Genomic DNA, 22,936 nt, shown 5'->3' with positions numbered 1-22,936 from the left:
ATCACCAGAAAGCCATACGATGTTACACCGTCAAACACACAGCGTACATAAATAACTCTGGTCATCTGCATAATGATAGCACAACAAGCCAACACATGGACACAGGGAACTGCATAATCCCGCGGTTCAGCCTCCTCGTCCCCTGATAGAGCTAGAGCGAAAGCGCACTAGCAGGCCACCATCTGCTCCATGAAGGGACGTCTCCCGGAGCAATAGTCAAGGATTAACAACTACTAAAGCCTCCCGTTGGAGAATTATCAGCGAACGACGCATGGACAGGGGGTTTCTTCATCTCCACTTTCTGACGGGCCATCGACAACAAAATGTACATCGTGTCTTTGCAGGTCTCACTCAACTGGCGGTCGAAAGATTTCCTTGGTGATTTTTTGTTTCACTGCGTCACTGTGCCTACCAAGGTATTGAAAATGAGCATCTAATGAAACACATTCATTCCATGGAATTGGGGCATATGATTGCCTCATTCAGGAATATACACAAACAACCTTAAACAACAAGCAAGCACAACACAAAAAGCGTCAAAGCTCAAGCCACAAATAATCAACCACGACAAGAAAAAAATAAAGCTTGATCGACTGGACTGAATGGTCAGTCTGTCAGCCCCTGTAATTGTGCATGCCATGGGTCCTGGCCGGCCGCAATGGTTGGGGGTGGGACGGTAGAACAGACCAGACCAGCAAAAAGGCACGATACTAAAACCAGGCCCTGTTGTTAATATCCCCCGTACTCTCGTCTGTATGATTAAAAAAACGCCTCTTCCTCCTCAACTTATATATCAGCTTCATTCCTGCTTTCCCCAGTCTCCATTTCTTTCCATCATCCTAATACCTACTCTGTAAACTAATCCTCAACACTCCTAAACAACTCACATACCCACCATTATGAAGTTCCTCTGGTCTCTCGCCCTCTTCGCCGCTGCTGCTTCTGCTCAGTCCGCTACCGATTCAGACGCTGCTGCCCCCTCAGCCTCTGGCGGATGTGACGCAGACTTCATCGTTAAGCGATGTCTCGAAACCGAGAACGCAAAGGTTGAGGAGTGCAAGCCCAACGACTGGGATTGTCTCTGCCCTGCTTACGAGGCCGTCGCTACGTAAGTTGAACCCAAGTCAATGCACAATGCAAAACATGATCGCCTAACATCCTCGTAGCTGCTTCAACAACTGCCCCGATGACCCTCGTGCTGGCTCCGCCAAGGGCCAGGTTCAGATCAACTGCCAGAACCAGTCTCTCTATGGAACCTCCACAAGGAACACAAAGACCAGCTCTGCCACAGCTACTGCCTCGGAAGCATCCGCTACCGAGTCTGATGATGCTGAAGAGACCGGCACTGCAACTGAGTCGGCTTCCGCCGCTGAGAACACCAATAACGCCTCTAAGAAGGCCCGCAACACTGCTGGCGTTCTCCTCGCCGTTGCTGGTGTTGTTGCTGCCATCCTGTAATTCGATTTTCGGAAAGGGGTTATGAGTCCCATTTGTATGGGCTACGGAATTTATACGAACCTTATGGCAAAAAGTTATGCATCAACGGAATATTAAACGATTAATCATGTAATTCATTAATTAATAAATCAAGGATCAAACCTTGATCCAAATTACTTCTAACAACCATCTTCATAATCATGTAAATCACCTTGCTTACATGTTGCTGAAGCTAGATGAGTGACCGTCCCGTGCCAACCTCGTAACTCTAATAAAAATAGGTAAACGAGTAGCGCGACTGACAAGCTATTTATACGTTATATATCTACCCTATTAACCATCAGTTCAAAAATGTTAGTATGAGGTCGGCTAGAAACATATGGATGCAAAAAACCGACGCATTCAAAAGCAGGGTAATGCAACGAACATATAGGCTGGCTCATCGACTTTTGGTCTTCTCCTATTTGATATTGACTACATCTGCTGGCTTGTTTAACCATTGCATTGCCTTACACAACAGGTGGAGCAAGCATCGTCAAGCTTTGATATAATGACAATCGTACAATATCCCCTTCTTCTTGGAGATTCATGGCTTGAAAAACAACAGCAGAACAAAAAAGCCCATCGGCAATGAACGAGACACATGACCCAGTTTGAAAATTCTGTCCCAAAGCGCCAGTAAAATAAACAATATACGTGCTTCTCTATTGAAGGCAAAACGCACAAAAACACAATATTTCCCAGAACGTGTAATCTGTAATCTCCCAAGGCGCCCCCATAGCCCAGGTTTTCGTATGTAAGAGGCTGTGCATGCAGCCGTCGTTTCTCAATCGTGACCTGTTTCCAGGCAGTGTTCATAAAAGGGTTGACTAAAAAGTGATATTGTTGAAAAGTGATGTTTCAAGAAGAGAGGTGAATCCAATGGTTGGTGGCTGTACGGCCGGTGTTGATTGAGATACTAGCACATGCAAAAACGAAAGATTCCCGTAATTTAGACCTTGCGTGGCCGTCTTTCTCTGGCGTTGTTCTTGACAGGCGTCATCAGAGTGATGTGTTTCGAATCATCTTTACGAAGCCTTACAGCGCCCGATACACCGCTAGATTCTCGGCGCAGTGAGCGCGGGTCTTGGTCGTCGTCAAGTGTTATTTCAGCCACGTCTGATACCGACTCCGTCTCAAGAGCATCATTGGCGCCAGAAACTGAGGAGCCGTCATCAGTATCGTCGTACTCCCCGTCGTCACTAACCAGAGAAGGTGCATTATTGCTGACCATCGTGTTAGGACTCATGTCAGCATCCTCCATATCGAGATCTTCATCCGAAAGGACGACAGTTGTGCCGCGTGGTGCAGAACCTGAAGGGGTCTTGAAAGTAACAGGAGCACGACCTTTGCTGCTGGATGAACGGGCTGTGTCCATGACGGATGGAGAGTTGGTAGCCTTCGCAGGCACGCGCATTACGATGGGTGTTCGTACGGCAGAAGAACTCTTCATCTCATTGACCTCGGAAGGTGTTTCAGCAAGTTCGGACTCTTCACCGGAAGTCATGTCTTCCAAATGCGACTTTGTCGTGGCATCTGCAACTAGCTCACGTAGACTACCGTCGAACTTCCGACTTTGCAATAGACGTGATAGATGGGGCATGCCCGGAGCTTCTTCCGTTGAGACTGCTGTTTGGGCCTGGCGGTGCTTGTCCTTGTCGGACGACGAAGGAATGCGTGTGACGCCCGGTAACTTGCCTTCACGATAAAGCCTCAAAGAATCAGAGATTCTTGACCTGAGAGCGACATATGCCTGCTGTTCAGTTATGTCAGGGCGGGCAAAGGGATGAACAGATGCAGTAGCTGGAGTTTGTGCGGAGGGTGCAGCTGACTTCTCTTCACCAACTCCTCCTCCCTCCGCAACTTCAATAGGGTGCCCACTATGCACGGCTGCTTCTTCGTGGCTCTTGAAGTCGCGCTTATGAGCGATTCGGCAGTGGTTGATGAATCCTTGAGTACTTGAGAAGTTCTCACGATGGCAATCGAGACAGACCAACTTGACTGTCTGCCCATCAGCACGCTTCAGTATACACGGACCAACCTTGTCTTTTGGTTGGGGATAACCGCTGGACAAAGAATGTAGCTTCTGACTGGTAGCTCCACGAGCCGAGCGACCTTTAAGTGCGCCCGTAGGCTCAGCAAAACTGTTTCTTGTCGTTCGTCCCTCAGCATGTGACATTCTTGCGCGCGAAGCCTCCTGAGTAAATTGCCACTCAGGTTGCTGGCCATCAAATGAAGGATCGGGAATCAGCCACTTGGCATAATGTCTGGCATACGGACCATCGACAACACCGAATGGAGGTGCCCATCTCGGTACAGGTTCTCCTGGACGTGACTGCAGAGTTGGACCCTTACCAGCGCTAACATTCAGCATCTGTTCAGGGGTTGGGCAATTCACAGGGTAAGGAATGAGATGACAGCGTCGTAACTGTTCCAGAGCAACCTGGCACTTTGCGAGTTCCTGGTTGATGAGTCGAAGTTCATCGTGCTTTAGCAAAACCTCAAGACCAAACTGGTGGCGGATCTCATCACGAGCATTTTCCAAACTAGAAACCGCAGGGCTTTGGTGCGCTATCGCGTCGCACGCTGCAAGAGTATCGACGCTGGTGGGTGTATCAGTTTTTATGCGCTTGGCGGGCGCATATATATCTGGAGATTCATCAGGGCCATCGATGCTTGGCCGCCTCCTCTTAGGAGGCTGCGCGCTAGGTGATGCTACTGCTGTTGTTTTTGACAACGAGCGCGGTTGCAATGGCTTTATTAATTCTGCAATCGGTTGTGGCGCCTGCGGCGTCTTCTCACTTCCCCGTGATTCAGATGTGAAGAATCGAAACATGAGGATACCTTGACTAGATGTCAAGGAGGAAGATTTGATGTTGCGACAGTAGAGCCGTAATCACCTTTAATAGCAATGCGACAGGCAGAAATGCAGTCACAGATGCAAAGCGTAGGGTGCGAAGGGTGGTGTGGATTTGTTGGACGGGTCCAAGGCTTAGCGCAGCTGTGGCGCAGGCAAGGCTGACGTAACCGAAAGTCGGACAATCGGAATCGGGCGCAAAGGGGGCGATGATGTGGCCCCTCAAAACAGGTCAGAACCGGAGAGGAGATCGGGTCAGCCAGCGACAGTAGCGACCAGGGCTCACAGCGACAAAAACGAGCCCGAAGACAGAAAGGAAGTAATCGAGCACTAGCAAAAGCCTCGACCTGTTGTCTCTGAGAAAAAGGTGACAAAGAGGTATCTCTTTGAAGGTGAGAGTGTGTATGAGGGAGGGAGATTGGGAAATGAGAGAGCGTGTAAGAGGCAAGATTAGGTTGTGGTGGTGAGGCAGTAATAGAAAAGGCAGGAACACGGGGGTACAGGTACAGGTGCAAAGGAAGGTGCGAAAGGGAAATCAATAACGGGGGAAGAGGGAAAGTAGAATGGAAGGTAAGTGGAATTGTTGTTGCGGGAGTCTGACGCCGCGTCCAGGGAAAACGGGGATAAACTCAAAACCTCAGGACAGGAAAGAAGGGGGAAGTAGGTGGCACTTGCGTGATGAGATGAGACCTCAGACTCTGGGCTGGCTCGTTCCCGGACTTTCAGTCAGTGCAGCAAAGCGTAACAACAACACCTACTATGGAGCGAGGGTGACGACTGGACGCCTGGGTCTCGTCTTGTTTTGATGGTGCTTGCTTGTGTGCTGGGTTTCCTCCCTGATTGACTGAGAGATCGACGGGCAACCTCTTCTGATTGAATGAATGATAGGTTGTCTTCCCACAAAACGCAGACCTGAGGCGAAGCCTGTTGGGAGCCGTCGAGCAGGCTAAACAAGCCTGAGTCTAGGGGGACCTTGGGGGCTAGTGTAGGCAGGCAGGCAGTTGGCGGGTGCGCCGGGGCGCGATATCAAACTGTGGACGGGTTTCTAGGTGAGTGGACCAGTGGGCATCCAAGCAACAGGGGCAGAAAACGAGAACACGCTGGAAACCTGACCAAGGTTGGAGATACCCACTAAATGAGCCACACCACCACTATCTGTGTCTGGAGCAGGCAGGCAGGGCAACATTTGAGACTGTGATGTTGAATACTAGGAAAACATCAGCCTTCATATGTTGCTAGAGTTTGGAGCTATATGTGAAACTCGGACTACTCGTTAAATGCGATGTTGTGAGCAGGCGTGTGTTAATCTACAACGCGATAAATGTTTGTTTACTGCTTCAAACGTGTTTCGCGGGCTGTCAACTTATTTATACCTTGAACTAAGATCAATATTCCCCTGGTCTCGCTTCCCTGCTTGGTTGCAAAACGATAACAAACGGGCCCCAGATCGAATAAGCTCGACGATAGGACAGGAAGATATCCGCGTGTTCATGGGTCCATATTGTCGGCGACTCTCTGGGATTCTGATAATAGTATTGCCTATTAGTACTCTGTACATCGTGGTGTTTAGTTGAACACTAACTCATCACGATCCTACACGAATGAGGCCCAGAACAAGAGTTAGTCACATCCCTTTTGGTGAACGATATCCACTGGTAAATACTTTTGGGTGAACAAATTCATACTAAGTATCTCTGACCAACAGTGACACAAAAGTATAATAGAATACCTAGAAAAGATGGGCGGGCCCCATACATCCCATTCCATCCCTTGTGCTTGGCATCTAAAGCTAATTGATTGTACGGATATCGCCAGATGAATTCAACGACTGAATTCATCTGGCAATCTCTCGTGTATCTGCTCTTTCGTAACTTGAAGTTCTCGCTTGCATGTCTCGCACTTTTGTCCTCTTATCACATGTCGTTGCTTCCCACCAGGCAATCATTCTTTCACTCGGCTTCGGGACGAGACTTGGACGTCTGACAGTGCAACCATCCCCGAGACACGTTTGGTTAGAGCAAAATATTGGCGTGTGGGACACGGCTAGCTTGGGATTCTCTTTCTAAGTTCCTGCAGCTACTTCCAACCAGCTCGCTTAATCTCCACTTGGCTTGAAAGTCAGATTGGAATTGCTAATGTGATGCTATGTTGGCTGGTGCCTCTCGACCTGCAACAACCTTGGACTCGATTCAACACCTCTTCGTAGAATGAGTCTTGGGTCCAAGCTCCATCGGCTTCAGCTGTGATGAAGCTGAGGTGCAGTAGTTCTGAGCTTGACTTAGTTTGTCCATCGATGGAGAACGTACCGGGATATCTTTAGTAAGCGGAATGCAGTCTGCAAGCTGAAGGGAGATTTTCCGAGCTGTCGTGAGGTGATTCTTTGAGGTCGGAGCCACTCATCCTCGCCCCACAGATAATCACCAGAATCGTCATCCATGACATCGCCAGATAGAGTGTCTAGTGAAGTCTTGAGACTCAAATCATTCCGGCAGCAGACAAACCCTCCAAGACAATCAAAATAGATGAGGGGGACTAGCAATGTGCCAATACAGTATGCCCGATTTAAGGTATCATAGTACTTAGAAACCAAAACTGAAGGGCGATCAAACTCAGCTAACACCTGTTTTTGGATCCTCAGGAATTCAACTCTATCCATCCGTGGCACAAACCCTTCAGCCACATTTACCAGGTACGAATCCAAGTTTAGAGTCATGATAGGTATAACCGCATTATAGTTCGTCTTCCACATGTTTAAGTGCGGCTCTGCATTGTAGTTTCGTGGTTGTAAAAGCCCAAAACTGACTCCATCCCTCACTCTGTAGCTACCTATACTCATATTGCAATCATTGTACAGAAATACTTTGCGCCAAGTGCTTTGATAGTCAGCATGCCAATTAATAGTCATACATAAATAGCTATATATCGTGATATTGCTTGAACACAATACATGCATAGGTAGGTAAGTACCGCATAGTCTACAATTTGAGGATAAGGGTAATGATAACCTAAAGTGACAAGATGGTTTTAGACTTAGATGCACCATGTTCTACTACGTATAACCTCATGATCTACTAAGATGAGGAGCGTTGGGAATGGATGGATAATACAGAGTATGCTGTCCCAAGTAGCGCCTAGAAAGCGCTTAAACGAAATACTTGCATGCTTGCGCCCCGCCAAACTCAACCTCCACAACTTTTTCGTCTTGCATCAACCTCGTTCTTTCAACTTTGATACGCAATAATGTCCAGCGCAAATTTGACCCAGGGCTCAGGGAAGAGAAGGCCAGATACGAACCCCACGCAAAATGTGCAACCGACGAAACGATCCCGAAGCGACGACGTTGCGACCCAGACATTTGCCCTTGCAGCTCCCCACGAATCTATCATCGCTGAGCTGAAACCCAAGTACGGTGTGCTTCCTGCTTCGGTCATATCATCGACACAAATTAAGAAGCGTATTATACATGTCACCAATCACTTGCTAGCACAAGGCGACCGCCCGCAAATAGCTTTGCTGTATGCGCGCACGGCTGATGTTTGCAAACTCATCACCGTGGTTGAAAAATGCAAACGAGTTTTGAGCGAGGAAGGGAAACAATGCTACCAGTACAACCAACTCTTCGATCAACCAGAGAAGGCGAAGCGGAAGGACATTGTTGAGGAGACAATACTCGAAAAAGGTACAATGGACGAGGAAGACGATGATTCCGGCAGCGACGATTTCGAAGTCATGCACAGCCGATTCGAAGACGCCGTGCTGCCTTGTCCTTCCCAACGGACCATTAAATCAATGAGGGTTTTCCTCTCGGTCGTCCCTATACCGGAATTGAAGTTGAAGAAAGGCGTCACGGTCCAATCAGGAACAGCAAAACAGACCTGACCGGATCCCCGAGTATACATCTTGCATCAATATCTGATACTTCTCTGAAGGGGGGTCGTGGGCCGTTCGGCGCTGACAACAATAATTATTAATGGCAACGGAAAACCATGTCGCACATCATTCAAAATACCCGGCGCAAGGAATAAAGTACTCTGTTTACAAGTGTTTATTAGAACCTATAACACTGCACAAGGAAAATATAAGAAGACCCGGCTCAAACGCCAACAGCCCATTGTAAATTGATATGCATCCGCTTGTTCCATCTCATACGCTTCACCTACCCCGTTCACCCACTGTTTCATATTCCGTCCGATTGCCGCGTTGCGGTTTTTGATGTTGTCATTCTGATTGAATCTAGTTGGAGTGGTTCTTGGACTTGTCGGTGATTCGGAGGACAAAGTTGACAATGACAGCCAAGAGAAGAATAATGGCCAGAACTGTAGGACCGAAACGGTCATCGAAACCGGCCTGTCCCTTCATACGTATAGACTGGGCTCGCCAGTGGTATGTTACCAGTGCGTATATCATGGTGCACATGGCAACACCAGTGAATAGGAACGCGGAGATGAAGGCAACTCGGTCACCGAAGTTGAGCATACCAATGGCAAGGGCACCGAGGATGACGGTGAAGTTAAGCCATGATAAGAACGTTCGTTCGTTGGCGAAGAAGACTTTGGGCTCGACTCGAGTTGGCAGGGCGATGCGCTTGCCTAATGAAGAGGTCAGAATACACAAATATATGATGATCCTTTGGGCAACGTACCGGGGGTGGTTTGGAGAAGAGGCTGAGAAGACATGGTGAAGTCAGTTGTTGATAATACGGCGAGTAGCTAAAGTAGCAAGCGATTGTTGTTCAAGAAGCAAATGTACTTCTGCTGAATACACGTATAGCTGCACTGCGCTTGTGAGACAGATCAATTGATCAATTGATGATGCCGATGGAAGCGATTGGCGAATGAGAGTTTAACTTGGCAAGAAAATATTGACGGTTGAGAAAAAAGGTTGAAGTGAAGTCGTCTTTGTTATGTACGACATGGTAGCGAGGAGCAGATGCGACAGCCCCACTCCTTGGTCTGTTTCTGCAAGCTTGATCCTGTTTGAGCAGGCACGTGGTTCATTGGTTGGATAAAATAGCAGCATGCGACTGCTGTCAAAATATCTGCAGGTACGATGGGTACAGGCAGACCTATTCCCACAGCTCGTAAGAAATTCGTCAATTGTATTATTCTTCCATTCATACATATCTTCTGTAGATGCTCGCTGGACTATTGCATATGACAAGCCATGAATCAGACTGTGATCTTGATCTGAGACGCTTACGGATAGGCACCATGCCATCGAGACATCAGTGCGCGTCTCCATGGTACCCAGCCTATGAGCAGGCTTGAACTACTTACTATGAATTGGGTGGTAAAAACCAAAAGAAAGCAGAAGTTGAGCGAAGATGCATTGACATGTACCTGCCTATGTAAAACTCCAATTAATAAGCCTTGACTTGCAGCTTGACAAATTAGTTCGATCTGAGCAGCCCAAGTCTTGACAAGGATCACGTGCACATGTCTATCTTCAAGCTGGGCGTACACCGAAATGGGGAAAGAAAAGGTAAATAAAAACAAATGAACAAAGACAAAAGCATTTGCGTACAAGATAAAAATATACATCTAAGCACTTTTATTTACGCGTGTCAATGGCGAATAAGATCAAACATAGAATAAACTCAATATGAATTGCGCATGAAGAACTGACTTACCGGTCCAAGGTAAGGCAGGGCAAGCATGGAGTGCCTCTGATAAGAGAGTGCCTACTGTGATGCTTGTTGTTTACTGACCGACCATTTTCTACCCGTATGGACCTGGACCACCACCTGAACTATCTACTAACCTATCCATCTAGTTCTCCGCCAACCCCAGTTTCTAAACTCTGATTTCTCAACTGCATACTTAAGTTTACTTTCAAAATGGCCACTCCTGTACGTGCAGCAATATTTAAGATTACCGTGAGCATGCATAGCTAATCTCCATCCAGCCGATTCCTGTCAACCGTCTCAAGCAGATCGCCACCGACGTATGTTGCTCCCCCAGACGATGCTTACCGCCGACGTTGGCAACCCATTATTTTCCAACACGCGTGTACTGATTTCAACAACAGGCTTGCAACAGCGCCATCGGAAATGCTGAGTTCTACGACCACGCTAAGACTGAGCAATGGAACTCGACAATCATTGTAGGTTGAAACGAAATCACTGCGCCGAGTTCGCATCAAATACTGACCGCATACCTATACAGAGCTCTGTGTTAAAGGCTGTGATCTCCGAGTCGACCCCTGAAGGTGCTTCCGCTCCTTCGTTCAAGTTCGCCTGCAACAGCACCATTGTGCAGCACCTCGTCCCTACATCCGCTCTGAACAAGCCCCGTGGCGGCACCGAGACCCAGGCTCAGGAGCCTCACATCTCCACCAGCTCCGAGGCTACTGCTACCGACGGCAAGCCGCACGTTGGTCGACGAGGAATGCACAGCGCTACCGGTGCCTACTGGGACGAGAAGAAGGACGGCATGTGGACTTTCAAGTACGATGGCGGCGAGGGCAAGGGCCTGGACGTTGTTGTCATGCTCATCTGGGTTGCCATTTGAGCTGTAGACAAAAAGATGGACTCTCATGGACTCTCGCCCTGTTCTGAGCCGAGTTAGCTTGCTTCTGACATGCGCGACCCCTGATTCAGCTATGGCGTTGAGGGACTTGGGAAGCGTGACATTAGGACTACGAAGGTTACGATCGAGCTTCCGGTTAAGGTACCTGCCAATGACTTTGGTGTTATTGCAGACCTTGGATGTACAAAATGCGCTGGAATTGATAATATTCTACAATGACAGACGGCTGGATCCAGCCACGATTCTTCCGTTTATGATGCCGCTCGCTTGGCAATGTTGAGACTGAAGTAAACGCATCCGAACATAGCGATCATGCATAAATTCTTGACCTTGCACTTTAAATCACTTGCGCTGCGTGAAATGACCAGGTCCCTCGTCCAAGCATTGGAAGTAAGTAAATCATCTTTCTTTTGATGTTCGAAGCTGAAAGGACGACTGGCGTGGGTGAATGGCGAAGCTTTGGTTTGCATCTCTCCGTCATCATAAGATACGATTACGGAACTGAAGGAATAACATGTATGTATACAAAATAAATTACCTACGTGGCGATCGATTGAAATACCCGATGATATTATTTTGGTATTATTAGGAATGCAAGTTTTGATGGCAATGACATCTTTCTTTCTTTCAGCATCAGAGTTATACTGGCAGGTTTTGGAACCCCGTTTCCTACAGGAGGGCGTGGTGCTGAGGTATATCAAATGGTCACCAACCTGAGCGACGAGTATCGATTGCACAAGATGTACAACCACCAACGATCCTTGGACAGTTTCATGTACACATGATCATTTGCACAACCAAGCGGTAGTTGTCTGCCGACTTGAGGTGAATATTCCAGAACCATCTCCCGACCATCGTGCAACAACGCACTATACCCATCGGGGGTGGTAGAAATCAGGAGATATTGCCCACGCGATGGCCCTCATTTTGGCATCAGATAAAGCAAGCAACTAGGTAATTGATGGCTGTCAGATCATATATAGCACAGCAGGCGGTGTTCGGGTGCGACCGCGCATTGGCGCAACACCATGGTGACTGCCAACGGTTCATACCTGCATAGTGTTGTGTGTACACAAGTATTGAACATTACAGCCCATCTAATGAGAAACGTTTCTGCAGGACCTGCAGATGAAGTTTCTACAGGTGGCTTCCACGCGACAGACACACAGACACCCTCCTTTTAGTCCTTCTCGAAACGACAATGGCCACCATATAATCGATTGACAACTGATAGTTCAGCTTGGCAACAGAGATCACAAAGCCATAGATGCATCAATAGCTAGCTACCTTACAACACACCACCATGCTGCATGCACATGTGGGTGGGTATTGCAGTGTTGCATCGGGGCCGGATTGAAACTTCATCGGAAGCACAACGCACCATCACGACTCAATCCATTTTAACCAGATGTGCCGCGTTGGACATAACAAAGAAATCACTTAGCCTCGGGGGAGAGTGGGAATCTGCAACCACCACCGATTCAATACCATGAAGTCGGAAGATGAAACTGCTCCGACAGCAAACAGTCCTATAGCAGTACTTCCTCCAACTAGCAACTGCAGCTGCAAATCCAATGCCGCTCATATGATAGTCAGACAAGAGACAGTCTCTTGAGAAGATAGAGCTATGGATAGACAGATTTTGACTTTAATGCCAGCCTATGAATGAGCATATCGATATTTTTATTTTTCTTAGTCTTTGTCCAGTCTCAATCTCTAGACTCTTCAGCTTTATAGCCCTTTCGATACTGACTTCTTGCTACTACTATGTAGAGAAGCATCAAGATTTGTCTAGACATAACGACCCTGAATGACGATCGGCTCCGCTCCGCTCCACACTCAGCTTGGTGCGCTTGAATTGAGGGGACTAGGGGACTGTAGCTTGTAGTATCCACAATGACGTCGAGACTGGGGTTGAGACGACTTTCTTGGACGACGGCTTCGACATGGACGTCGTTCCAAAAGGATATCAGACACAGAACCTAAGAAAGGAGGTTGCACGGTCGCTGCAAGATTCGTTGTCAGTCAGTCTATCACACCAAGACAATAAGCAGAGCTGTCGCGTTTTCGGAAGGCTTGAAACATGAGAAAGAGGTGCCTGTCAGACTGTATTTGGGTACGATCTTCCCCACATGACATACTGTACAGCACTCTGCGACATCACAATCGTCTGGGGAAAGACTTTTCTCGCTTCTTCCCGTCGTACGATGACAAGCCGAGGACCAATAGGTACTGTGTGTAATAGCAGTAGGTAGTACATACATTGCTATGGCTTTTGATCACCAGGCCCAATTCCCGAACATGGATCGACCTCCGGATAGACTTTTACCGTGGTACATATCATAGCGCCTTGCCACAATTTCTCGAATCAGGGTCCCCGGTATCGCGCGGTCTTCGGCATCACCATTCTAGGTACATTGGATAGCCAGTAAAAAAGGTCGATAGAGAGAAAAAAATTGAGGTGGGAAGCACACAACTGTCTGTGCCTCAGACAATCTAGCCATGATAGCATTAGCTTAAGTCCCTGGGCCTGGCCTGGCAGAACCAAGACAAACAGAACTTCCATTCTCGAATTGGCCCACTATGGTCCCGGGACCCATCACACCACCCACCAAAAACCAAACGGCGTCGACCGACCATCGGTTTCCGACCGGCTCCTGGCCTGGACAGTTCAATCTTGTCGTCAGTTGTCTTTATAACCGAATCGCGTCGCCACTTTACAAAACCAGCCCCTGCCCTGTATTAAATTTGCATAACAACAACTTTGAATTTATACCCTCTTCATCTGCTCATGAACTTGCTAGTGAGGCTCCAACCTCATCAATACTCATACAGCCGACGCCGATATACATAACATCATCACACGCATCAAGAAGTGGACCACTCCCCTCCAGTTCACCGTATTCTCAATCCACATTACCACATTATATTATATCACAGTAACTGTGACTACACTCAGCAACCATACACACTATACACTTGACATAAAGCAAGAAAGCAATAATGGTTCAAGTACTGACTGATCCCACATTCTCTCCCGCCGGGACACCAACCTACGAGGCCACCGATGGTCCTCTCATGAAGCGTCCTAGCTTTGGCAGGACCGACTCATCAACATCAATGACCCGAGAGGAACATGCCAAGCGGATGCAGGAACTCAACAAGAAGAGAGGAACGATGAAGGCACCCAGACGAGGCTGGTCAATGACCGACTACCAAGGCGACCATGTCGCTGCATCACATTCTGGCGCAGCCCACATTGAACGACAAGCTCCTATTCCTGAGAACGACTCTCCTTCTCCCACCGAACGTCAAGAGCCTGTATTCCCCGAGGCTCCAGTTGAGAACCGCAAAATTCAGATTGCCCATCGACCCAAGTTGCCTCCCCCTCGCCGTTCATACTCTGTGATGGACTATGAACCAATCCCACAAACTCAACCACAGCCTCCTAAGGACCATACCCTACTGGACCTTCCTTCCGAGCTTCACTACACTATCTTTGATCATCTCGACCCCATTGACAGCGTTTGTTTCGGCCTCACTAACTCCAACTTTTACGAGATTCACCGACGATTGCACGGCACTGTGCCCCTTTCCAGTCGGTACTCGGGGCCAAACGATATGGAATGGGCTTGGCGAGGGGCTGGTCCTCTTGTTCATCGACAAGAGAGAGATCCCGAGAAAGAAGGCACCATTGAGCAGCTGCGTGTCAAGGGGCAGGTTTACTGCAGAAAGTGCGGAATCTCGCGATGCGAGCTACACCGTCACCTCAAGGACTGGATGCCCGAGGGCTCCGAGTACTGCTCTATCAAGGAGAGCTTCGGAGAGCCCGCTGGTGAGGACTCAAAGCCATACTGCTACATGAAGTCACCCAAGAACCCACACAGATGTGGGCGCCATGGAGGAAAGAAGGGTCAATGAACATTCTAGACCAAGACAAATCAAGACGAAACAGGTGGAACGATAGAACGAAAACAACCCAGAAAGGGTATGACGACATGAAAACAACGACGACGGCAAGAGAGCTGGCAAACACTGGATTTTTTGTTACTTGGTAATAGTTGCGATATCATATGAGGAACATTCGGTTATTAGCTTGTACATGCAATTTATTTTTATTCAAACTTCGCAAGCATATATGATAAACGTCATTTTTAGCCAAATCACTCAGAAGTACAATGAGGGGAAGACTTGAAACAGCAGGTGTACCTAGTTGATCATTCTCATATCATGGCATGACGCAATTCAAATTCCTTTCCTATTAGTGATAAGATGTCATTGCTTAAGAACCAAAAGCACAAATGGAGTGATGCCTCGGTGCAAGCGTCCGGGTTAGTCGGGTAATAATAGATCAACTTATGATGCAATTTTAAAGATGGAGATGGATCTACCAACATGGCTTAAATTCCACGCGCATCAGGAGCTGGAATAGACGTCATGGCTCTTACCTATCCGTATACGTCGTCACTGGCATATCGGATGTTATCAGTAACAAATCTTTCTTGTTTGGAGCTTTTGTTATCATATGTCTCTAATCCGCTATAGAAAAGTCTACCCATTCCGTTGTGTATGGTGTAAACTCGTCGACTACCCGTTCTAAACTCTTCATCTAACAATAGAGAAGCGAATAGTAATTCTCTCCAATCCGCTCTACTCTCTAACCAACAGACCGACCATGCAAAGTTGCGCCAACACAGAAATTGACCGAAAAACAAAAGAAGAAAATACCCGTCTGCGTCCAAGGTGTGTGTGTCCCTTTATCATAGATAGTGGAAATTACCCGAATCCGTTAACGCCGTTCCATAAGGTAATAATGACAAACACCACTCATAGCCATAATCTGCCCCTTTGGCAGTGAAATAGAAATAGAAACGAAAAAGCACGTCGTGGTGCTCTAACGTTTTATCTGGGGTCCTTCCAGTTGGGCGTGCAGTCGCCCTTGGCATCAATCCAGTCGTTGATGCCCTGGACGAACCAGCCGCTCGTCCATTTCTCCTCTGGCTTTGGTTCCCTGCGAGGCTTTCCTCTCTTGAAGCTCTTGGCAACGCAGCAAACGTTGTTGTGGTAGCGCCATTGGAAGCAACGGCGGCTACCATTCCAGTTCTTGTCGCCCCTCTTTTGGTTGTAACGGTTCTTGATCATTTTGTTGCGCTCATTGTCATCCTTGAGGCCGTAGTAATCATTCTCAGATATGCCGAGGCCATCACTTTCACAAACCTTGGCACAATGCTCTTTGGAACGGTGCGCCTGCTGCTCGACGGCATTCTTGTCACCCTCCTTCCTTTGTCGATTCCTTTGATGATCCGAGGCCTTGGCTTGGGCGTCAGCGCCGAAACCGATATAGCAGACATCATCAGATAAGTTGTCCCATTCATCGTGTTCCGATTCCAGCTTGGGAGCCCAGAACTGATGGTACATTTCCCGGATTTGAACAGGGCCCTGTCGTTTGATGTCAATTACCGTTTTCCTGTTCACAAATAGCCATAAAACATACCTTCTTCTGTCGAGTCTTCTCAAAGTGCCAGGCATTGCTGACCTCCTCGGGGTCCATGTGGTGCATAGTCAGGAGGGGCTCGCACCAGTGGTTGTTACCAAAGGGCAAAGTAACTGGCTTCTCGCCGTTGAACATAGGGTGCGCCTGTTTGACTTTCTTGCCTGTCTCCATGACAGCAAGGGACATGAGGTAATCGCCACAACATTCGTGCGTGGCCATCATGTCGTACTTGTGTGCCAAGTCAGGGATCTGGGCCATCTTCCTCATGGTGTCACCATGGATGACATAGCCACTGCCTCCATGAGCAAAGGGCTTGCCTTTGAGCATCGCGACACTTCCGACATACGGAGTCTCTGTGCCATTGACCTTGTTGCGAAGGTACCACACCAAGTTCGGCCAGAAGACGTAGGTATCGGCCTCAGCGAAAACATACCACTCCTTATTAGGGCGCATCTCCCAGGCTTTCTCAACCATATGGAGGAATTTGTACTTATCAAGATTCCAGCCATCCTTGCCGGTCATGTCGGCGGTGCAATACTGCTGGGGAATTGGGCAATCAACCTGTGCCTTGTAAAGATCAAACTCTTTTCGGCCTTTCCTGACATCATCCTTAACATCCTTGAGGACATCGTAGATTTGGTACTTATCAATTTGTTGGTCCTGTCCGAAATGGTTAGCTCAGTTGTATCGCTCATGGAACTGTGGCTTGATATGAAATTCCATAGGTGGCGCAAAGGGTCCCCCCCTGCGTCACCTGCCTTGAAACCCCAAAAATACTTTACTTACCAAGTCAGAAAATAGGAGATAGTCGTCCAGACATTGCAGACTCGTCAGGAGATGGGCCGGGAGCTTGGTGAAAGCTTCAGTAGCACCCGTTTTCATGACAAGCATGATGCCATCCGTATTAGGGAATCCTTCGCAAACACCTGTCCAATTAGACAGAGGGCCCGAGGGAACATCCAATTCTGCCGTTTGTGAAGGAGTAAACTCTCCTGCGACGCTGGTCGTGGAGCTCACTTCTTCAGAAGCTTTAGTTGCCGTTGCGCCATTGCCGTCTTCGTTTTCCAGGTACTCATGTTTTTGCGCCAGGTCAGGAACCTTAATTTCGCCAGGTCGCTTATCATCGTTATCATGAAATTTATTCTCGACTTGATGGGGCTTGTCGCTGTTTCCCTTGTGCTCGTTGAATTCATCACCCTGCGGCTTGATCTCAATGCTCTCTGGTTTGTTGGTCTCTTCAGGTGCCTCGCTGTAGGTTGGTGTGCTGTGGATTTGTATGCTAGGGGGAAGTTCGCTCTCGGTGCTCCGATCGACTTCAAGCACTGATCCATCATCGTCACCTTTCAGTCTTCTATCATCTTCTGGCTGCTGGGCTACAGCAGGCGTCTCGACGCTCTTGGGGGGTTCCTTGTCCTCCTCACCAGTGTATTGGGGTGAGTCTACATCGTAAGAGATCTCTCGGGCGGGTTGTTCATCATTTAATATTTGCTCGTTGGTCGTTTCGTTGAGGTTGGCGACGAAGCCTTCTTCGACATCGTAGGCAGCACCTTCATGGCTGAGATATTTTGTCAGATGGCCGTAAACGCCCGGGGAATCGTCGCTGAGTCGATGGAGGGGTATAACAAGCAGCAAGGTCAAGACGACGAGTGTGACGGTGATCAACCTCCAGCCTCTAGGGGTTCTCCAGGAGGAGCTTAAATGAATACCCATTGTCAAACGCTTCTGGTGAAAACAAAACTGGAACAAAATACATGTAAGGAAGGATGGAGTGGAAAGAAACGAAAAAGAGAAACGAAAAATGAGAGTGGTGCTGAGAGGCTATAAGTTGCAGCGGCCTGTAAGAAAGAATGAGGGCAGGGACAGGGATCGAGATAATGTGACGACAGCCCAAGAAATGGAATTCGACAAAACTGGGATCACGTTTTGTGCAGCTACTCCAAAGTCTTGTCCGTTCATGGATAGGATGGGTAACGTGTCGACAGATACTATCGTCTCCACATCAGCTTATCCTACCACTCCTTCGTCTCGTATCTGTTTATTCTATTTGCCCGATGTCTGCTTGCCTGAGAACTTCAACACTTCCGCAAGTGAAGCACAAGCCTGGGTTAAGCAAGGGCTCTCCCTAGTCTCTGATCACTAGTCAAGCCCAGGCTTGACGCGGCGTCCCGGGAGCCGCTAACCCTGTCTTGATTCTGAGTGGGCAATCATCTACATACGATTCAGGGGTGGTACAACAGCATTCTACTGTATACACTGCCACTATGACGGGTCTCAGCCGCATTGGAATGCGTTCGTCTTGCGAGGGATGCTCTAAATACGAGTAAACGCCCGTAATTTCAGAGGAGTTGACTTCAATGTAGTGCCGCAATCCATTGCCGATGAACGTTGGAATGTCTGTACCTGAGCGGTTTTGTCCAGAGCGTGTGCAATTAACGCGATGTACCGGTTCGCCGTAACCAAAACTTTGCTCCCAGCGTACACTAAACGACAGATTGCTCATGGTGCCTGGGCGTCGCCCCAATGCCAATAGTCAAACCTGTGGCTGGGAATCACAGTTTCCGAATGTCCCGGAACGAACATTTCAAAGTTGGCCCCTTTTTCCATTGTCCAATACGGTGTGGGTATTATCAAGTGGCTAGAGGAAGAAAAGAAGTAGCAGAAGAAGAAGAAGAAGAAGAAGAAGAAGAAAAATGATCCCTGGATCTAGCCCGGCATCAATAGTTTCTGCTGAGATTGTTTCGTTTATCACCGGTAACCATCAATAGTGCCATGTAGCGCTTCTCTAGATGCGCTTTAGATCATGTCAGGCGCGCCAGGCCTTGACTGAGTGGGGGTTCTTTTCCTATTTAGCATTTGCAGCCGTTGATGGCTTGCAGAAAAAAGGGACATAATTTTTCTGCCCCTGTGGCTTGCAGCATCTTTCAGCGCAAGTTCAGCTGCCAGGCGCAATACTTCGAGTAGCCGTTGGGCGAAGGCTACTATGTAAGAGTAATCAATTACAGAACTCCCCTTGTCGCCATCCCTTGCGCCAATATAGATATGCGCCATGTTTTCCTTATGGAGGTCTGGACAGCGAACCCACGTTTCAAACTTATCTGAAACCCAAGTCTGAATCCGCCACAGACCCCGGCCAGACGCAAATGACGATCACATCACTCTGCAGATTCTCTCTTAATTGTAGTTGAAGAGACGCGCGTAACTAATCGTACTGCAATTCATGATCTTGTCGCTTGTGTGTGCCAAGAGAGATATTCATGACTACGGCGTTTAGCAGCCAGCTGCCCATTAGCCATTCGAGAAACCCATTCTTTGCGATTTGATCGGCTGTCAGAAGCTGTAACACTCCTGCTTACCTGCTTGGGTGCTGTATAACCTGTCTTTGTTCCACGTGCACCAAGGCGGGATGTCGGTTGGAGTGTGCAGTGCAGTTGTATCCGATGGAGAACAGCCCCCGACTACACATTGATTGGTGGCAGAAGCGGATGTTTGATGCAAGATAGCACGTACTCAGCAGGATCGAGGTCTCACGTAACGCGATTATCCGCATGAGGTGACGCTGCAGAAGCATGAGGGCCGCGGACTATTCAATGCACGTATGGGGAAATTGCGTGACATGTTTGCGGGGGTAATGATGAGGAGATGAACGATTAATTCCAAGAGCAGGTATTGATTAAAAGTCAGCTTGAATTCGACAAGACTTGGTTATGGTGTTAGTGTTATATAGATCAACGCACCCAACAACAGACCAGTTGCTCCTGCCAATCGCTGAAACTGTCTGATTGATAAGATGATAAGCATCTGCCACCAAAATGGTAAGAGCAGTAAAGATCAACCAAGGTTGGTTATAGTTACTAAGGGAAACGCGTCAAAAACTTCCAGCACGTGCAAGCTACCTATGTACTAATCCATTAATCTTCCTTTGAGCTTATCTTTATTTTTCTATGGCTCCAGGTTCTATGTATTGCTCATCATGGAGATCCTTACAATAGGCTCAACACACTACATACTATGCTCATCGTTTAGCAGTTTTGAATTTCGATTTGCGCGACTTCGATCGAGGCATCATATCCAAACGTGCGGTGCCATAGAGCCAAGCAATTGCGGTAAACGGCTTTACTCAGCTCGGCATCTAATCGCACCGCTTGCGCCATTCCTTCCAAAGTGGTTCCGACCCGAACTCTGGTTCGTCCATGGCTTTTCTTCATAGAATCATAGACTTTTTGTTTACTACCCTGCCAGGGTCTTGCAACCCCGCCCCACCGAGGAACGATCCGAACAAGACAGTCCGGATCGAGCAGCTAACGAGGACCCTTCTTCTCTCTGAATGGTGTTGGAGAATCTATGATGCAGGATTCGTCAATAGACAGAAGCCTTTCCAGGGCAGACGCCCAAGTTCCAGAGATGACACTGTCCAGTCTCCTGTTTCTTGCTCGATCTGAAGTCTATTAAAGAACCGCGATAGTGATAGTGAGGCCCTCCGGATAGAGCCGGACTCTTGTCGCACCCACTCATCTGAGGGACTATGTCTGGATCGGGTTGCTAAAGGCTTTCGCAATCGAAATCGCGACCAATTGGACAAGGACAGGCTCTCTTCCTCCCCAGATCTCGCTTTCATAAACGTAAGCTATCCATGACTCTGGCCAGGGATCGAGCAATTTCTTAAAGACGCAATCCGCCATCTCGATTTTACTTGACCAACATTAGACCTCCTCTTCTCTCTTGTCCATCTATACTTACTGTTGGTTTCAGGCAGTGCACCGCCAGGCTGGGATCTTTTGGTCGCTATCAAACTTTATTACCCAACCACTCCCGTTGAAGATAAGGGTTTTGTGGGTTTCTAATTCGCAACGGAAACATTGAATCAAATCAACTACATATTGTACGAAAACCTATACAGTCAAAGAGGCGCTCGGCCATTACGACGAAAGGCCAGTCGGTTTACCCCAAAACGCTATTTTTGCTTTCAGGTTCCTCAATCAACTCACTTTCAAGTCTCGGTATGACAACCTTACCGCAACCTGGCCACGGGCCTGTCAAGACAAGTGCAGTTGTGGTACTCGGGGCTTCCTCATGCCCTGCCATGCCTCCTCCCTCTCCTCCTACCCCGTCTTCATCGCCGCCGGGGGATGCTTTTTGTGAACCCATTGACCCATTGGCTTTGGACCGAGAGCTTCGAGGGGAGTTTCAGACTAAGGACCAGCGTCTTCAGGATGGTCTCCATGTGCTCAACACAGAAGCAGTAGCTCTAAGGAACCTTTCACGGCTTTATGAAACAGATCCTGTAGCCCGCGATGGCTTCAGTCAGACAGTACAGGCTATCACACGACAGCAGTCAACAAATGGAAAAGTTGTTGTCATTGGTGTGGGCAAATCCGGACACATCGGACAGAAGCTTGTGGCCACTTTCAAGAGTCTTGCTATTCACGCTGTTTTTCTTCACCCAACAGAAGCCTTGCATGGTGATCTAGGTATTGTTGGGCCCAACGACACGCTCATGTTCATTACATATTCCGGCAAGACTCAGGAGCTTCTTCTCATGCTACCTCATCTTGATGAGTCTCTGCCAACTATACTTCTCACATCACACACAACACCTGACACCTGCGAATTCTTCAAGCACCGACCTAACACAATCCTGCTTCCTGCACCAATTCAAGAGCCTGAGAAGACTTCGTTTGGTGTATCCGCTCCTACTACATCGACAACTGTTGCGCTGGCCATCGGCGATGCAATTGCAATTACGGCTGCAAAAGAGATGAACGCAAACATTGCATCTCTTTTTGCAAAGAACCATCCCGGTGGTGCTATTGGCGCTGCAGCTCGACAACCTCGGACCATCGGGGAAATTGCCATCAGCTGGTGCGATATCCCAACCGCGGCGGAGACAGTGGAATCCAGTTTGGGCTTCGACTTGCTACGTGCGGGCCTTGACTCTTCGACAGGCTGGGTCAGGGTACAGGATCATGTTGCATCACCTAGCACGATACGTGGAATTGGAAGACATGATTTGAATAAAAGCTTAAAAGATATCCCAAGCTCTCTTGTGTCCAAGAGCAGCATGATATCACTCTCTTCAGATACTGCGATTCGTCAAGCACAAATCATCTTGAACAACATGCAGTTGTCCTTGGATGATGAGGATCTGGTGTGCACTCGTGAGTCTGTCGTGGCTGTATTAGAAAGGGGGGATCTAGTAGCCGTTTTGGAAGCTGGCAGCATTTTGGATTTTGAAACTGAGGCATCTTTGTCGAGATGAGAGCGAAGGCCCTCGGGCTACTGTCATTAGGCTAGAGTTCTGTCTGGCAGGTCTAGACTTGATGTGTTATGGAAGCGCATTGGCGATTATGACTGGGAATCATTCTGGACGGATGTCTTTGGGTAAAGATATTTCATGGGGTTTGGCGTTTTATAGACAGGTATATGAGCATTGAACGGGCAGTGAGCACACCACTGTAAATCTGGATGCATCCTTCACTACATCAATTGATCTGTTCACTTCAAGTCATATCAGTGTTACTCAAGTATTGTGGTGCTCAGACCATAGACTAAGGTGGTGTGCCAATATTGTCTTGGCCAGGCACG

At 48.1% G+C, this 22,936-nt stretch overlaps 8 protein-coding genes across 8 annotated transcripts; 5 read left to right on the top strand and 3 right to left on the bottom strand.

Annotated features, from left to right (window-relative positions):
• Positions 1–899: 899 nt before the first annotated feature.
• Positions 900–1,458, top strand: FSST1_005779 (uncharacterized protein; the record flags this gene model as incomplete). The annotated part of the gene is made up of 2 exons (XM_083232087.1): positions 900–1,108; positions 1,167–1,458. 2 exons carry the CDS (start codon positions 900–902, stop codon positions 1,456–1,458), a joined length of 501 nt encoding a protein of 166 aa, XP_083089209.1.
• A 970-nt stretch (positions 1,459–2,428) lies between these two features.
• Positions 2,429–4,312, bottom strand: FSST1_005778 (ADA HAT complex component 1; the record flags this gene model as incomplete). The annotated part of the gene is made up of 1 exon (XM_083232086.1): positions 2,429–4,312. The coding sequence occupies one exon, from the start codon at positions 4,310–4,312 to the stop codon at positions 2,429–2,431; it is 1,884 nt and encodes a 627-aa protein (XP_083089208.1).
• A 3,261-nt stretch (positions 4,313–7,573) lies between these two features.
• Positions 7,574–8,212, top strand: FSST1_005777 (uncharacterized protein; the record flags this gene model as incomplete). Its single annotated transcript, XM_083232085.1, has 1 exon — positions 7,574–8,212. One exon carries the CDS (start codon positions 7,574–7,576, stop codon positions 8,210–8,212), a length of 639 nt encoding a protein of 212 aa, XP_083089207.1.
• Positions 8,213–8,566: 354 nt separating this feature from the next.
• Positions 8,567–9,009, bottom strand: FSST1_005776 (uncharacterized protein; the record flags this gene model as incomplete). The annotated part of the gene is made up of 2 exons (XM_083232084.1): positions 8,567–8,922; positions 8,976–9,009. 2 exons carry the CDS (start codon positions 9,007–9,009, stop codon positions 8,567–8,569), a joined length of 390 nt encoding a protein of 129 aa, XP_083089206.1.
• A 1,160-nt stretch (positions 9,010–10,169) lies between these two features.
• FSST1_005775 (Tctex-1) lies at positions 10,170–10,842 on the top strand (the record flags this gene model as incomplete). Its single annotated transcript, XM_083232083.1, has 4 exons — positions 10,170–10,181; positions 10,238–10,276; positions 10,361–10,435; positions 10,498–10,842. The coding sequence occupies 4 exons, from the start codon at positions 10,170–10,172 to the stop codon at positions 10,840–10,842; spliced, it is 471 nt and encodes a 156-aa protein (XP_083089205.1).
• A 3,021-nt stretch (positions 10,843–13,863) lies between these two features.
• FSST1_005774 (F-box protein) lies at positions 13,864–14,781 on the top strand (the record flags this gene model as incomplete). The annotated part of the gene is made up of 1 exon (XM_083232082.1): positions 13,864–14,781. The coding sequence occupies one exon, from the start codon at positions 13,864–13,866 to the stop codon at positions 14,779–14,781; it is 918 nt and encodes a 305-aa protein (XP_083089204.1).
• Positions 14,782–15,762: 981 nt separating this feature from the next.
• On the bottom strand, positions 15,763–18,064 carry FSST1_005773 (uncharacterized protein; the record flags this gene model as incomplete). The annotated part of the gene is made up of 3 exons (XM_083232081.1): positions 15,763–16,299; positions 16,355–17,014; positions 17,141–18,064. The coding sequence occupies 3 exons, from the start codon at positions 18,062–18,064 to the stop codon at positions 15,763–15,765; spliced, it is 2,121 nt and encodes a 706-aa protein (XP_083089203.1).
• A 3,289-nt stretch (positions 18,065–21,353) lies between these two features.
• FSST1_005772 (uncharacterized protein) lies at positions 21,354–22,610 on the top strand (the record flags this gene model as incomplete). Its single annotated transcript, XM_083232080.1, has 1 exon — positions 21,354–22,610. The coding sequence occupies one exon, from the start codon at positions 21,354–21,356 to the stop codon at positions 22,608–22,610; it is 1,257 nt and encodes a 418-aa protein (XP_083089202.1).
• Between the last annotated feature and the right edge of the window lie 326 nt (positions 22,611–22,936).

Source organism: Fusarium sambucinum, chromosome I (genome assembly GCF_050947815.1).
Source record: "Fusarium sambucinum isolate potato_lamoka chromosome I, whole genome shotgun sequence".
NCBI classification, from domain to species: domain Eukaryota; kingdom Fungi; phylum Ascomycota; class Sordariomycetes; order Hypocreales; family Nectriaceae; genus Fusarium; species Fusarium sambucinum.
Note: the sequence above shows the minus strand (reverse complement) of the source record. Positions and strands in the feature narration are given on the sequence as shown.